Here is a 17,041-nt window from a genome sequence, read left to right on the forward strand (position 1 = left end):
GCTCATATACATCTCTGCCTTCTAGCCTTTTAGGAATTGTTGAAGATCCGTGTGGGAGAGTGTATGGAGCAGCATGTTGGGTGGTCGTTTTCTTTGTATATGGCCCTGTGTTTGGAACTGTGTTTTTTTCTTTTTCATAGGCTGCAACAGGTTTGAAGTGACACTAGAGAAATCCAATAAGAATTTCTCCAAAAAGATTCAGCAGGTAGGCAGTGATGGTGGTTGCTACATTTATATTTGACTTATCTGAGACTGTCAGAACTAGAACTTTGGTAACAGCATTTAACTCTTTGAATCCTCTGCTCTGTCCTCCCATTTATTCAGGGATTTCTGTCTATCCATCATGTGTCTGAGATCCTTTCACAAGCAGAAACTGTGGTTGCACATAAATAAGAAGTCAGATCCCTATTATTGGTGTAGGTTCTTTAGTCCCTTTTTAGTACTGTAGTTAAATGAATGTTTGTTAACCCTTGTCAGGAATGTTTAATTAAGTCTAATGATTTGCTGTTTTCCAGATCCATGTGGTTTCCCAGTTTAAGATTCTAGTCAGCTTGTTAGGTAAGAAAGGGGGCTATGATTGTATTTCATGTGTCAAAAAACACAAGCTATGACCTAATTAATCCTTTCATGGTTAATTTGGTAATTGTTACTAACAATGAAACTGTCATGTTCCAAATCCTATATAATAAAAGGCTAATATTTTCATGGTTAATTTGGTAATTGTTACTAACAGTTCCAACTGTTATGACATGTTCCAAATCCTATATAATAAAAGGCTAATATGCAAATTGAACGAATGGCGGAACGACTGGTTGCTATGACATGCACTGACCACCAGGGGGCAGACGCTCAATGCAGGAGCTGTCCCCTGGTGGTCAGTGCACTCCCACGCGGGGGCGGGGGAGGGCGCCGCTCAGCCAGAAGCCGGGCTCATGGCTGGCGAGTGCAGCCGCAGTGGTGGGAGCCTCTCCCGCTCCCATGGCAGCACTAAGGATGTCTAACTATGGGCTTAGCCGTCATTTGGACATCCCTCGAGGGCTCCTGGACTGCAAGAGGGTATAGGCTTGGCTGAGGGGGACAATCCCCCCGCCCCCCGCCCCGCCCCCAGTGCACGAATTTCATGCACCGGGCCTCTAGTATTATATAACAGGCTACAGAGATAACTAAGGCAAGAACAGCCTCCATAAACTTGAGCTCTGTTCTCCAAGAAGTGTCACTTCATTTATTCACTCATTCATTCATTTATTCATTCAGTAATCGAGCAAATACGAGAAACAACCTACTCTAGACATTGGGGATACTATGTTGAATAAGACATGGTTTCTATCTTGTGTTCCGATTGTGAAGACTGAAATGATAAAAAGTAATCATGATACCGTGTGGTAAGTTACAGCAGAGAGTTATAAAACGTGTTGTGGGATCTTAGTAATGGGAGGGACAACGTTACTTAGTGGGTGATTAGGATTGTGGCAGAAAGAAAGTGGTAGGCAGAGCATTATAGGCAGAAGACAGAGCTTAAGCAAAGGCCCTGAGAACAGGCCACACTTAGGTGGAGAGGGACAAGAGGCAGGTGAAAGACCGATCAGGGCCCGGCTGTCCAGGGCCTTGTGTGAAGCCACAGTCTCATGGGTGGCAGCCAGTGAGGACTTTCCTTGGCAAGCAGACTAGAAGCCTGCTGCACACTCAGTACTGTTCAGCCCAGGGCCCAAATGGTAGAGTCATTTTAAACTTGGGCTTAAAATGGAGAGGAGCATTGAAAGTAACAAGTCTTCATGACAAAAGCTAGATCGAGGCCTGAGTGAAATCCTTTTGTATGCTTTGCTAGAAAAGAAATCCTTGCAATTGGTTTGTACAAAATCCATGGGGGTTTCCTTTCTCTTATTGGAGCCTCCCAGTATAAGTAGCTTTGACAACCATTTCTTATACAAACATTGTATCACAAATTTCCAGACTTGAGAAGGAGTATGAGAGTGCTTTGGAAGTGAAAGAGGTCTTTTATTTAAGCCAGCCACAATTTAAAGGAACAAAACATCCAAGTTCAGAAGACTGAGTAACCTCTTCCGTGTTTTGTAACAGACCAGAGTAAATCATTGTTAGTGAAACTGAAGGTACATCTACAACCAACACTTGCCACTTGGTTCTTCTGGTGGTTCTAGTTTTGTCTTTGTCTTGAAGGTGGCTGTATTAGAGAATTGTGATAATTTATTGTGATGTTTTGCTTCCTTCTAAACAGAAAATAATATTTATGTCCATGACCTATTGACATTTCAACAAATCACTACGGTTTCAAAAGCAAAGGGAGCATCGCTGTTCACATGTGACCTCCAGGTAAGTGTAGGCAAGATGAAATTCAGCTTTGTGCTTAAAGAAAAAGTCTTTCCTCCATCATTTATACCAGTAGATGGGAAGAATAACATTGATATCCAATCCCAGCAGAGACTCTAAAGAGAATATTTGATTTTGGATTGTATTAGAGAAATTTCCCCGTTAGTATATAGTCTGAGGTTGAAGCATTTGCATTTCTGGTATGTGTGCTAATTAAAGCACCAGACAGCTGTATGGCAGGAGGCAACTAACCAAGGATAAAAGCACCTGTGATGGAGAAAACATTACTGGGAAGTGAACCATGAACATAGCTATGAGACATTAAATTGACTCTTATTCTATATCATCGTGGCTTCTGTCTTTAGGGAGCTTTTGTCATTCAGGAAAGACATTTCTCATTTTTTGCTAATTCACCACCCTTACATTCTTTAAAATCTGCCTTACCCACAACTTTGATCACTTTTTAGCATTTATGATCTGCATTTGCGTAGACATTTTCTTTACCGCCAACTCCTTTTTCTTTTTAAATTAAAAAAAAAAAAAAGATTTCAGAGAGGGAGAGGGAGAGAGAGAGAGAGAGAAACATTGATGAGAGAATCATTGATCGCCTGCCTCCTGCACACCCCCTACTGGGTGATTGAGCCTGCAGCCCGGACATGTGCCCTGACTGGGAATCAAACTGGCAACCTCTTGGTGCATGGGATGATGCTAACCATTGAGCACACTGGCTGGGTTTCCTCCCCCTCCCCCACCCCGCCCCGCCTACTTCTTTAAAGGATTGAAAGTGGCCACTGACCATGCTGATCTCAGATCCAGCATGAATTGACAGCCATGAGTGAGAAGCATTTAAAGGAAAAAAGGGAGGAAGCGGTTACGTAGGTAAAACCCTGCCCTGGGATTTTCCTCTCTGAATTGTGAATGTCCACAAGATTTGCTGGTGCAAGGGCCTTTGACCAGCAGCCCGTGGCGGGGAAGTGCTCTCAGCCTGTTGTTTCTGAATACATCTTAGAGAACGGTATTCTTCAGCTCATGATGGGATTTTCAGATTAGTAGCCATTTCAAGGTAGAAAATCTCTAATCCAGTTGTCATCAGTGATGGAGTAATTGTGTGCATATCCTCATTTGCTCTGGGTGTGTATTTGCAGCACATAGAGACTGGTGAGGAGGTGTTGCGGATGTGTGTCGCTGTGAAAAAGAAGCTGCAGCTCTATTTCTGGAAGGACAGGGAATTTCATGAATTGCAGGTAAAGTTCACTCTCACCTGGTCCATAGGTTGGGTGGGAGGTCCTGCTTTAGTTGATCCACAGCTTGAAAGATTAATGGTTCAGTTGTAGTGAAGGTCATGATCCCAGTCTTGGAGTTCTCTCCGGATGAATGCTCTGCTGTGTATACACAGAGCTTACTCATGCCCCTTGGTCAGAGTCTCGTGGTCTTCAGAGGCGGCAGCAGTACAATTGTACAGATTGGTTTTTTCAAAGTGAGCTTTCACCTTTCCAAATGCGCCTTGTCCAGTACTTGGGTGACTTACAGTGAGTCCTCACTGAACGTTGTTGATAGGTTCTACAACTTTAAGCAAAATGACACATAACAAAATAGGCTCATTGCTATAAACAAGAGTTAAATTCCTACAGTATCTTGTCAACATTATAACAAAATGATGTTGATGAAATGATGTTATTCAAGGACCAGCTATATTTTTATTATGGGTGGTTTCCTGGTCTTGTGCTTATGGAGTTGAATTCAAATGAGGATGAGGGTGATTTTGCAGAATGGGGGTAGAATACTAGGAACTTTGTGATTTTTTTTCTTTTAACATCTTTCCAATTGAACTCCTGCTCTCTTTCTTCAGGGGGACTTTAGTGTACCAGATGTGCCCAAGTCCATGGCATGGTGTGAAAATTCTATCTGTGTGGGTTTCAAGAGAGACTACTACCTCATAAGGGTAAAAATTATCATTTTGCAAATATCATCAGTTTGCTTTGGGGAAGATGATTCTATGCTTCTGAAGTATTTAAGTCAAGAGACTGCCTAAAGTAGAGTTTTTGACATAAAAGAGTTTGTGCTTGTATGTTTGATTATTTTTCATGCTCTCAGCATCTTTCACAAATATGATGTCTGTGTATCTTAAGCCAGGCAGAGTCAGCTCTCAGTTCTCTACATAATGAAGATCCACATACTGAATCGAATTATTGGAACAGATCATTAGGGCTGCTTGCCTCCAACAGCATTATCATCGACTGCTATTTTAGTATTAAGTATTTTTAAGACTTTGAGATATCTGCCTCTTTTAGTATATTTGTCTTAAAAGTTATTTTCATTGCTTTTCTCTAAACTTCAAAAGCCATACGTATTTATTATAGAAAATACAGATAAAAGGAAAATAAATGAGGTGCAAATCATCCATAATCCCCCCACTCCAAAATAATCACTGTAACCTTTTGGGCTTCCATCCTGTTTATAAAAATACCATGTCATATGTATTGTATTGTATATGTTATGTAATATACAGCATAACCTGCTTTTTCTTTTCACCTAAGCAGTAAATATCCATGACATTGGTCTTTTTTCCTCCACTATGCACACTGTATGTACCCAACTATAGAAAAAGGTTGATAACCATTCGTTTCATAATCTAAGTTTCTTAGCTTCATATCCCTCTCATAATCCAGACTTGGCAGTTCTAGAAGCCGTTCTCCCCCCACCAAGTTAGCTTGTCATTATTTATCAAGTTAATGTATTTGTTCCATATTTACATTGTTGGAATATCCTACCTTTTACTTTTATCAACATCAGAGTTGAAAGTTCGTAAAGGAGTTACTGGTGTACAGTTGACTGAATAGCAAGCTTGCATCTAGGCATATAGTTGCTAAGAGAAGTCTGTGACACAACACAGGTGGATGTCAAAGGCATTACAGTACACTAGTCATATATATGATTCTGATGATTCTGTTTATAAGACAGCCAAGAGTTGGGGTGTTTTTATTACCTGACAGCCTTGGATGCTTCCATCTCCCACTTAAGGCTAGAGTCATTTGAGCGTGGAAAATCTTGCTATGGGACCAGGATATTTACAAGTTACTCATTTATTTACATATAGTAAAATTCATTGGTTTTGATGTATAGTTCTGAGTTTTGACAAATTGCCCAGAGTTCTATAACCACCACCACAATCAAGATTTAGAACAGTTCCATCACTCCTGAAATTCCCTCATGCTGCCTCTTGAGGTCAACCCTCCTTCTGCATTCAACCTCCAGTAATGTATTCTTGCTTTTGCCAGATATCATATAAACAGAATCATCAGAATCATATATATGACTAGTGTACTGTAATGCCTTTGACATCCACCTGTGTTGTGTCAATATATTATTTTTATAGCTGAGTAGTATTCTATGGTATGAATGTATTATAGTTGGTTTATTCATTCATCAGTTGAAAGGCAAAGTTGTTTCCAATTTTTAGCCATTAGGATAAAACTGCTGTAAACATTTGCATATGGGTTTTTATGTAATAAAAAATAAGTTTCACTTCTCTTGGGCAGGTGCGCAGTAGTAGAATTGCTGGGTTACATCATAAGCGTATATGTAACTTTAAAAGAAACTAGCAAACAGGACGGCTGTACCATTTTGCATCCTCACCAGCAGAGTGTGAGCGTACCAGTTGCTCTTCACCCGGGCCAGCACTAGACATTGTTATTTGCCAGGCCAGATGCTAGTCTCTGTGTTAGGGAAGACGAGAATTGGTTCTACATAGTGATGACAAAATTTTTCTATCGAATTCTATTTGTTATCTCTTTCCTTGTGCCAAACAAGGACTGTTTTTGACTTCTGTAGGTTTTGGGTTGTATCTTGATTTTTCCAGGCCGTGTTCGTGCCTCGGGTCAGAGAATGTTGGGTGACTGACTCTGTCTTCCCGCAGGTGGACGGAAAGGGGTCTATCAAAGAGCTCTTCCCAACAGGAAAGCAGCTGGAGCCCTTAGTGGCCCCTCTGGCAGATAGAAAAGTGGCCGTGGGTCAGGATGATCTCACCGTGGTGCTCAATGAGGAGGGCATCTGCACACAGAAATGCGCCCTGAACTGGACGGACATACCAGTGGCCATGGGTGAGACCAGCAGTAGCTGCTGCTGCCTGCTTTGGGCTAGGGCTGTGTGCCACCTTCGAAGAACGGAAGAATGGCTTTAGCAGACTGTGGTTAACAGCGTCATTCACTCTCAGTTCCCCTTCTTATAACTAGGCAGCTGTTGTAGGGCTATTGAAAATGGGATATTATGGTTTTTGTAGAAAGCTGATGTTTGCCCCAGAGGCAGGGAAAATCTAAATAGAATTGCACATTTTATAAGTAATTGTCTACTGCTATCTTTACTTCTTCGTTTATTTTCAATGGTTTTGTTGTGTCCTCTGCCAAGTAGTAGACATTCCTTATTTATTTCTATAATACATATAACTCAGTATTGAAGGTTCTTACATGAGGGTTATTGCTGCTGTTCTTGTAGCTTAGAGGTGCAGACTGTGTTTAGGTGTCAGTCTTTGTCCTTCGTTTCTGTCCCACACCTGCCTCAGGCTCCCAGCTTTCTGCGAAGGGATTGCCAGTTGAAAGAATGAACATTGTGATAACAGTTAGTGCTATGGAGTGGGACATGCAGACTTTAAGGACTTTAGCTCTGGACACAAAACTTAAATTTTCTAAAAGTACAAAACTGCTGAAGGCACTGCTTAAGGTGTTAAATTGGATGAGCTGAGATTCAGTAGTTCAGCTCTGAACTCCTGAAAGGGGAAGTTCATTGTTCAGTAGTCAGGAGGTAGTTTCATTACATCAATAAGATTGCACTAGACCAGCAGGGAATTTAGGATCTGGCTTAAAGAAAAATTCCCTTTCACTCCAGATAGAAAGCATAGTTTGAAAAGCGAGTAAAATGTAGAAGACATGCTGCTCTGTGAGAGGGCATGCCAGAGACTGAGCTGGCCAGAGCAGGGTCTGAATTATGGAAGAATAAGGTTAGGGCCACTTGTTAGAGGCCCATGCCAAGGTTGGAGAGGCCAGTACATTCCTCAGTGGTAGAGTGTCTTGATAAAAGCATCAGGTTCTAGGGTGGTTATTCCAATGGTGGTTAGAGACTAATAGACCAGAAGGAAGAGAAATCAAAAGGATGGTATTTGATAAGGCCCAAGATTATGCATATTAGTGAGTTTGAGGGGCTAAGAGCTTCCCAAGTGTTATATTGTAAATCAGAAGACACCTTAATCAATTAGCCAAATTAATTTGGAGTCTTTAATTTTTATGCTAGTACTAGCGGGCTCAGAGTAGAGTGTCTCTGTCAAATTCTGGGCCCCAAATAGAGGAAGTCTTTTCTATTTATACTCTTTTCAGTTCTTTGTCTTCCAAATTTGGTACGAGACTTGCGGACCTTCTGAGAAAAAGTCCTGTGTGCTGGGCAGGGCCGTGAGACCATATCTCAAGGCCTGGCCGACGCCAGCACTGACAGCTCTGTCTGGGGCATAGTCTATGGCCTCTCTGGAGTGGCGAGTAGTCTTATTTTCCTTATTATTTAAACAAGCAAATGTTTACAGAAGCCACAGTAGCAGGGTTAAAGTTTTAAACAGCAGTTTACCCAAGGAGGTTACTGTGCTTCCCAAGAAGCTTCCGGATGTCCTAGAGGCCTTGTTCGGAAGAACGTTTGGATTAGATGAAGGTGTGTGTAATGTGCTTGGAGTTTGCTCTGGCTCCCCGGCGTGAGCGTCCTGTTTTAAACCTTTGTCAGTGCCCAGCGCCATCAGCAGTGTTTCTCAGAGACAGTTCTGTGCCTTAACGTTCTGAAGGAGAGGGCGTTCTTTCTGGGGAGGGTGGGACTCACCGTCTGACAGGAGGAAGATTAAGCCTAGAATGGCTTACATTTTAAACCGCACTTTTATTTCTGCTCTCATCTTGACTACTTCACACAGGCTCCAGTCATTTTCTTTTTGTATTGTTTTTAATCGTCACCTGAGGATATTTTTGCATTGATTTTTAGAGAGAGTGGAAGGGAGGGGGAGAGACAGAGGGAGAGAACGGTCGATGTGAGACTCCAGTTTATGCCCCGATTAGATCAAGCCTGCAACCTAGGTATGTGCCCTTAACCGGAATCGAACCCAGGACCCTTCAGTCTGCGGGCCAACACTCTCTTCTCCGAGCCAAACCAGGGCAGGCTCCAGTCTTTTTGGATTCCCCCTCACTGCCATTGTCTGCACTGTTCCCTTTTTCTTTCTTCTCACCCAGTAGCACCCTGCTCATATGACAAGGCCCCATGCAGCGGCACTTCCTCTATGGAGGCTTCTCTGACTCGCTGGCAGAGCGAGCCACTTCCTCCTCGTTGCTTCCAGAGCCTTTCAGGTTTCTCTGTCACGGCACCCACATGGTCCTGCTGGGTGAGGGATTTGTCACCTCTGCTCCTGTAGGAGCTCTGTGAGCTCTGGACTCCTCTCTCCATCCACTCTGGGGAGGGTCTGAAACATGGCCTTTTAGTAAATGCTTGAGGAATAGATGAATCATGTCATTGTCAGCCAGTTATTATGCCTGCCGCACACTAGCCACTCTGCTAAGTTTTGAAGATACAAAGAGATCCAGACCATTTTTATTGTGTTTGAGAAACAATACTGAAGAATTGGGGGAGACTGAACAAATGCAATATGACAACCAACAGGATTTCTACTGTAGATTACCTTTAAAAAATTATTAGACCTGCCGTAGCTGGTTTTGCTCAGTGCATAGAGCATCGGCCTGTGGACTGGAGGGTTCTGGGTTTGATTTCGGTCAAGGGCACATGCCCGGGTTGCAGGCTCGATGATTCTCATCATTGATGTTTCTATCCCTTTCCCTTCCTCTGAAATCAATAAATATATATTAAAAATAATAATTAGGTCCTGACCAGTTTGGCTCAGTGAATGGAGTGTTGGCCTGCGGACTGAAGGGTCCCAGATTCAACTCCAGTCAAGGGCATGTACGGGGTTTGCAGGAGGCAGCTGATCAATGTCTCTCTCTCTCATTGATGTTTCTGGCTCAATATCCCTCTCCCTTCCTCTCTGTAAAAAATCAATAAAATATATTTTTAAATAATAATAATAATTAGATCTTATTAAGATTAAAAAAGAGAAATTTTACATATTTATACAAATTAACACTGAGGAAAATTATACTAGCTTAAAAAAAAAATGAGACCAACATTGAAAGAAAATTTAAAAATCAAGTGCAAAACAATGTTTTTTAATTGTGTTTTCTGGTAAGATGAAAAATAACAGCATAGTAACAATAGCATTTAAATCGATGAAAATATTACTTATGCTCCAGTTTCTTCATTTCTGAGTTCCCTTCTGGCTTTAAAATTTTATTGCACTGTTCATTTCGAGTATAAATTACAAATATAAAATCAAAGGCTTTTTGTCAGAAAATAGATGAGAAAAATTAATTCATAGCAAGTTAGCCACACTAAGAAACTATTCTTATGAATATATTCTTTGAGGTTAAATTTCTGTATGACAATTATGTCATCTAATGGTTCATTTTTTATAATTTTTTAAAATTTTATTTTTAATTGTAGTAAAAAAACAACATAAAATCTACCTTCTAAACCATTTAAGTGTATAGTTCAGTAGTGTTACATACATTGCCATGCAACAGATTTCAGAACTTTTTCATTTCCCAAAACTGAAGCTTTATACCCATTAAACAAACACATTTCTTCCTGCCCCTAGCCCTTGGCAACAATCATTCATTCTCCTTTCTGTTGCTATGAATTTGACATTCTAGATACCTCATATAAGTGGTAGAAAACAGCTACACTGAGAACACAACCCAGCTGCCTTCTCTGTGAGCCATTAAATGTTAAGTGGAGCCCTGGCTAGTATGCCTTTGTTGCTTAGGCATCATCCCATCCACCAAAAGGTTGCCGGTTCCATTCCCTGTCAGGGCCCAGGTCCAGGTTGTGGGCTTGATCCCCTATAGGTGATGTGCTGGAGGCAGCTGATCAATGTCTCTCACACTGATGTTTCTCTCTCTCTCTCTCCCTCCCTCCCTCTCCCTCCTTCCCTTGCTCTCTCTCTAAAAATCAATCCTATCTAATAAAAGAGTAATATGCAAATTGACCATCACCCCAGCACACAAGATGGCCCTCACAGATGGTCAGCATGGGAGGGCAGCTGTGGGCGACCAGGCCTGCAGGAGAGGGCAGTTGGGGTCGACCAGGCTGGCAGGGGAGGGCAGTTAGGGGTGACCAGGCTGGCAGGGGAGTGGTTAGGGGCAATCAGGCAGGCAGGCAGGTGAGCGGTTGGGAGCTAGCAGTCCTGGATTGTGAGAGGGATGTCCGACTGCCCGTTTAGGCCCGATCCTGGTGGGCAGTTGGACATCCCTCTAAGGGTCCCAGATTTGGAGAGGGTGCAGGCTGGGCTGAGGGACACCCGCCCCCACCCCCCCCGCACATGAATTTTGTGCACTGGGCGTCTAGTAAAATTATATTTAGAAACAGACATGTCAAGTGGAGTTTTGTATCTCTTCCCTGTGAAAATCTCAAACAGAAACAACAGTGGCCAGAAATGTGGGACTCCTTTTTTTAAGCATAATTTTAGGGGGAAAAGAAGTTGCACTCCTCTTGCCTCGCTTTGTGACTGATGAGAAAGGAGCAAGTGAAGCTTCCACCCAGTTCTTTGGGAGAAATGGTAGGAGTAGGATCAGGTCACTCTTAGCAAAGCTGAGTGCATCCTTTTTGTGTAAGAGATTTCTCTTAGCATCACTCAGGCAAACAACCTTTTGTCTTCATACATTGCACTAGAGGCCCGGTGCATGGATTCGTGCACCGATGGGGTCCCTCGGCCTGGCCTGTGGGAATCAGGCCGAAAGCAGCTCTCTGACATCCCCCAAGGGGCCCCAGATTGTGAGAGGGCAGTTCTCGGGTGACGCACCCTGGAATCGGGCTCTCGCCTCTCGGGGTCCGGTGTGCGGGTAAAGCAGATTTGGGGCTGACAGTGCCCCAGCAGCAAACTAACTCACAGCTGATTCTGCGAGGAATCAGACTCCCTCCTCCCTCCTCTCTGGGTTCGGGTGCAGGTGAAGCAGATTCGGGCCAACAGCGCCCCAGCAGCAACCTAACCCACAGCTGATTCCGCAAGGAATCTGGCTTCCTCCTCTACTGGTCAGAGCGTCTGACCCCTGATGGTTATTGCGCATCATAGCTACCAGGCGAACGATCGAACCGTCGGACTTAGGCTTTTATATATATAGATTATAGGATCCTGGTTTGGTATTTGACCTGTGGGCTTTTTGGTGATCCTGTTTAAATGCAACTTAGAAATGGGCAACTAACAGTTCATAGACCTAAAGCCTTATATCAGAACTACAACTCAAGATGTTCTCTTTTGCCCAGAGCACCAGCCTCCCTACATCATTGCAGTGTTGCCTCGATATGTGGAGATCCGAACACTTGAGCCAAGGCTCCTGGTCCAGAGCATTGAATTGCAAAGGCCCCGTTTCATCACTTCAGGAGGGTAAGGAATTTCTGTCTTTGCTGGAACTGCCATATCATTATTCCAAAGCTTTAAAGTCACCTATATCATCACAAAGCCTGTGCCGTTTTGCTGATACTTTTACTCCTGCCTCCAGATCAAACATTATCTATGTGGCCAGCAATCATTTTGTTTGGAGACTTATTCCTGTCCCCATGGCAACTCAAATCCAACAGCTGCTCCAGGACAAACAGTTTGAATTGGCTTTGCAGCTTGCAGTAAGTCTTGTTTCTAAGATTTGGGTGTGAGTCTGCCTTTCTCATTGTTCTCCAAAGTAGGTGATTTGGGTTTAGTTTTTCATATTTGGTTTCAAATGGTAGAAAAGCACAGAGCTGAAAGTCTGAGACCTTGGATTCAAGGTCTGACTCTGCCACAAAGTATCTACAGTAGGTCCTTGGGTTACGTCAGAGATCCGTTCCCATGGCGCGACGTAAGTCGGAACCCACCTACATAAGCACCTATGTCACTCACATGGAGCACATACACAGCAGTAATGGAGTGAAACAGTAAAAAAAATTTAAAAGAAAGATAACAATTCCTGACCTTCATTTGTAGTAAATAAATAATAAAAAACATAAAGCACATATGTACATATGTCGAAATGACGGAACTTTTTCTTTTATAAATAAATGGGAGATGGCAATGTAACCATGAAACAACGTACACTGAGTCCGACGTAACCCGAGGACTGTCTGTATATAACTTGAAGTGATTTCACTTTTTCAGTTTGCAAATGTATAATTAATGTCAATTATAATTACTGTACTTCATAGAATTAATAGAATAAAATAATTTAGTAGATTATGATCTGGTCCTGAAAAATTAAGGACAACACAAATGGAGTAAAGTAACAACTGTAAATGTAGATCATAGTCTGGTTGCCCTGCCAGGGTGGTTCAGTTGGTTGAGTGTCCTGTGCACTAGAAGGTCGTGAGTTCGATTCCCAGTCAGGGCAGATACTTGGGTTGCTGTTCAGTCCCTGATCGGGGCACATACGGAAGGCAACTGTTGTATCTTTCTCACATCCATGTTTCTCTCTCTCTTCTTCCCTCTCTAAAATAAAAAATAAATAAAAAAAGATTCCGGTGTGGTTGAATTAAACCACTAGAGGGCCTCAGCATCTCTTTCAACAGTGGACTGTTAAGTATGGACAAGCAGGCCTGTAGGTATTCTACTCTCATCTCAAGTTGCTGCAGTTAGCAGGCTGCGCCTTTATGTTTATGACTGTCACTCTCCTTGAATGTTTGCATGGGGTGATATTCTCAGCAAAGTGGTGACCACACTGGTTCCAGTAGTGCTCCCAGGGCCAACAGACACCTTGGACACTGGCTTTTGAGTCTTGTCTTCTTCTTTTAAACATCCCACTGAGATGTTTGCCTTGGATTTTAGGAAACAACCAAAAGTCATTCTGAACCTTTCCTAGTCACTAAACCCGACGGTGGTAATTTGGTAATAGCAAAGTGTTTACGAAGACAGTAGTTGGAAAACTTATTTCGAGAGTATCTTGTAAATTATTTCTGAAAGGAAAGCAGTTGTCACAAATTTTGGTATACATATGCTTACGTCACATATGGTGGATATTTTTGAAGAACAACATTTATTTTGGATGTATGAGTTCTGGATTTAAAACTAAAATCCAGTCTTAATAGTTTAATATGTTTAATATCCCATAAAAATTATTTCTTTCTTGGGGCATTTAATGTCAGCATCTTACTGTTCTGTTATTTTCCACTCATGCATTGTTCTATAATATTTTATTTATATTTTAAATTAATGAATACCCATTACCTTACTCAAGAAAAAGAACTGATAACTTTGTATGTTCTTCCCCAACCCATCCCTCTGCCTCCCCTCCAGACACACCATTATCCAAAATTATGTGTTTATCATGCCCCTTAAATTTTTTTAGGTATGTTAGAATATGTATTTAGTTTTAAACTTAATAAAAAAACAGAATCATGAAGTGTACATAGCTTTTTTTAGTATCTATATTTTTCTTAACACGAAGGTTTCAGATCTTTTCAGTGATCTTCCTGATGCAGGTTTTCTGTTTAATCATTGATAGGGAAGATGGAAGTGGGCTTCCGTTTTTCCTTCTCTTTTCTAGGCTTGCACTGGTGGTCTGCCCTATGATGAAAGAAGGTTGGTCCATAACAGCTTAACTCTTGAGGAACCTGTCTTTTATTTAAATAAATTAAAAACCATGTATGTCCCTTTCAGAGGGCAATAATATACTAAACTTCAGTGTTGACAAAATGGAGCAAAATGTGAGAGAAGGGACGGTTCCCTGAGGGCTAGAGAAGGCATCCTCAGATTGGACCCATTAGGGATAGGTGAGATCAGGAGCAGGAAACGGAGCATTGAGGAGCCCAAGGAAGTTAAAGAAGTGGGAGCAAGTATTTCTAAGATGCCTGGAGCCCATCTTGATTGGAGTGGAGAGTATGGCTTGAATGTCTGGGAAGAAGCTGGTTAAGAAAGTTGCACAAGGTTTTGAAAACCTTTAGAGCTTCCAGTGGGAGAGCTTAGATGAGGTGCTGCCTCGTGTTGATGGTGATCTGGACTAGGGCAATGGCAATAGAAAAGGAGAGGGAACGAAGAGAAAAATGAAAGGCATTTTGAAGGAAGAATTTAAATTTAGTTAAAATTGGTTAAAAGGGAGACAGCAGCGGGCGGAAAGGGGTTGTAAGTTAGGTACAGAGATAATAAATAGCTGTGCCTGCTGTGTTAAGTGTCTTTTATCCCTTGAGCACACTGTGTTCTCTCTCCGGTATTTTAGGGCCTTGCACGTATGCTGTTCTCTGCTCAGAGGAACACACTCTCCGTCTCCCCTCCCATCTGCCACCTGCCTTAACTCCAGCTCATTTTTTATACTTTAGTTTACTTTCTCCCGAGAATCCTTCCCAGACCCACTGCTCAGGCTGTTGTTTACCCCTCTTAGGTGCTTCTGTCATCTCTCTCACCCCATTTTGTTGGGGTTTTGATTATTTTTGTTTTTAAACTAAATTCTAGACTTTATTCATATTTTTCCATTAACATTCCTTTCTTCTGTTCTAGATTTAAGTTCAGATGTCATATTGCATTTGGTCATTTGTTCTTAGTGTCTTCTGATCTGTGACAGCTTCTTAGTTGTTCCTTGCATTTTATGACCTTGGTCGTTTTCAGGAATACTAGTCTGGTATATTTTGTAGAAACCCTGTTGTATTTTAATTGCATAATTGCTTATCAGTCTTATGATTAGACTGTGAGGGCAGTCTTTGAGAGCAGATACCATGTGACTGTCTGTACATGTTGAATTTGTACCTCCTGGGTGGTGTTTAAGACCTAGTGTGTACTGAATAAATATTTGTTGAGTGAGTGAGCTCTTACCTATTCTACTCTCTTATTAGGAAATGAAAGATGATTCTGACAGTGAGAAGCAACAGCAGATCCATCACATCAAAAACTTGTATGCCTTCAACCTCTTCTGCCAGAAGCGTTTCGATGAGTCCATGCAGGTCTTTGCTAAGCTCGGCACAGGTAACAAGTGGGTGCAGCCCTGGGATAGGGAAGTAATGGAGGAGGGGAAACTGGACAGGGCGAGGAGAAATGACACCAGATTTCTGAGAAAGGGGAAAGTTTACACTCACCTAAACTGATCCTCATACCTAACAGGATCCTGCAGGTGACATAGTCCTAATCTTAGGAATCTGGTCTCATCTGTAAATACAGACAGACTTCCAGTTTTCCACGATGAGTTGCCCTAGCCATTAGAGAAAGGTAACAGAATGTCATTCATTTCAACAAATATGTATCCCATAGTCGAGTGTGTGTTGAATGCTGTTCTAGACAAAAGTCCCTGACTTGAGCTTAGAATCAAACAGCAGGTCATTTTTGAGAGCCAGCACAGGGCAGGGTTGTGAAGCCCTTCCTTTTCAGTGTCTTAAAAATACTGAGCATCACGGTGACAAGCAGGCACTTTGGTGTCAGACGGTCTAACCTCCAGCAAAATTCCTGGACCTCTCTCGCCTTCAGTTCTTTTCTCTGCAAAACAGGGCAAATAATAATACCTCATATGAGATTATGCAAAATGCTTAGAACAGTGTGTGATACTTAATAAGTGCCAATGAAGTGTTTGCTATTACTGAATTTTTTATTTCTATATATTCCTTTTTTTTTTTTGCTTAATTAGGATCAATCTATATGGTTAGACTCTGTATGATATTATTTATCTCCTCTTTTCTCCTCTTTGTGCTGCCTTTTTCCCACCTTCCCTCATTTTTGGCCAATAATGAGCTGAGGTAACTCCCTGTATCACTTAGTTCTTGGTTGTGAGCAATGGAGACCAATGCTGGGTAATTTAAGGACCATCTGGATAAATTAAGCATGGGTTAGTGGAACATAAGGGGAATGGTAGTAGAGGAGCCTACAAAATTAATGGGCACCAGGCTCAGGACCGATAGGAACCGAAGGAACTTCAGAGGACCTCCTAGCAGGAAGCCGAACAGTGATCCCTGTGGCATAGGCAGTCCTCAGCACAGCCACTTCCTCAGCTGTGGCTGCTACCACCTCCCGTATTGTTGCTTCCTCAGTAAAAATTGCCCCCTACAAGCTTATGTTACTATCTAAAGCCATGTTACAAACCACCCCAAAACTTAGTGGCTTAAAATAACAAATCATCTGTTACCCTCTCGGTATCTGTTGGTTAAGAATTTGGGAAGACTCGGGTGGGGGGTTCTTGCGTGGTGTCTCTCTCATGTGTTTGCAGTTGTATGTGGGCCGAGCTACTGTCATCTGAAGTCTTAACTAGGCTGAAGGATCTACTTTTAAGGCGACTCATTCTCATAGCTGACAAGTTGGTGCTGGCCATGGACTGGGGCCCCGGTTCTTATCCAAGTGGGTCTTTCTACAAAGTTGCTTGAGTGTCTTCGTGCAGAGAGACTAGGTTTCCCAATGGAAGCCTCATTGCCTTTTATGACTCTCCTTCTACCCTATTCTGTTGACATACGAGGGTCCTTCCCGGTTTAAGGCAAGGGAACACAGACCAAGCTCTTGATGGGTGAGTGTCCACATGCTGTAAGAGGAGCATGTAGGATGCAGCATACTTTGGTGTGTGCTGTACTGCTTGTCATTCTTGAGTCACTTTCTCAAGATCAAGGGGCTCTGATTGTCCGGGATTAGGTCATAATCTCACTCCCTCTAACTGCCAGGGGT

General features: G+C 42.3%; 1 protein-coding gene across 1 annotated transcript in view; it reads left to right on the forward strand.

Moving 5' to 3' along the window:
* The window catches only part of VPS39 (VPS39 HOPS complex subunit), a 39,414-nt gene that overhangs the window by 7,328 nt on the left and 15,045 nt on the right, over window positions 1-17,041 (forward strand). Inside the window, exons 4-12 of the mRNA XM_015557525.1 lie at window positions 141-205; window positions 516-558; window positions 2,234-2,328; window positions 3,471-3,569; window positions 4,175-4,267; window positions 6,242-6,425; window positions 11,713-11,833; window positions 11,949-12,069; window positions 15,238-15,367. Coding sequence (XP_015413011.1) covers window positions 141-205; window positions 516-558; window positions 2,234-2,328; window positions 3,471-3,569; window positions 4,175-4,267; window positions 6,242-6,425; window positions 11,713-11,833; window positions 11,949-12,069; window positions 15,238-15,367 — 951 coding nt within the window. The remainder of the gene's footprint in view (window positions 1-140; window positions 206-515; window positions 559-2,233; window positions 2,329-3,470; window positions 3,570-4,174; window positions 4,268-6,241; window positions 6,426-11,712; window positions 11,834-11,948; window positions 12,070-15,237; window positions 15,368-17,041) is intronic.

This window comes from Myotis davidii, unplaced genomic scaffold, assembly GCF_000327345.1.
Source record: "Myotis davidii unplaced genomic scaffold, ASM32734v1 scaffold46, whole genome shotgun sequence".
Taxonomy (NCBI): Eukaryota; Metazoa; Chordata; class Mammalia; order Chiroptera; family Vespertilionidae; genus Myotis; species Myotis davidii.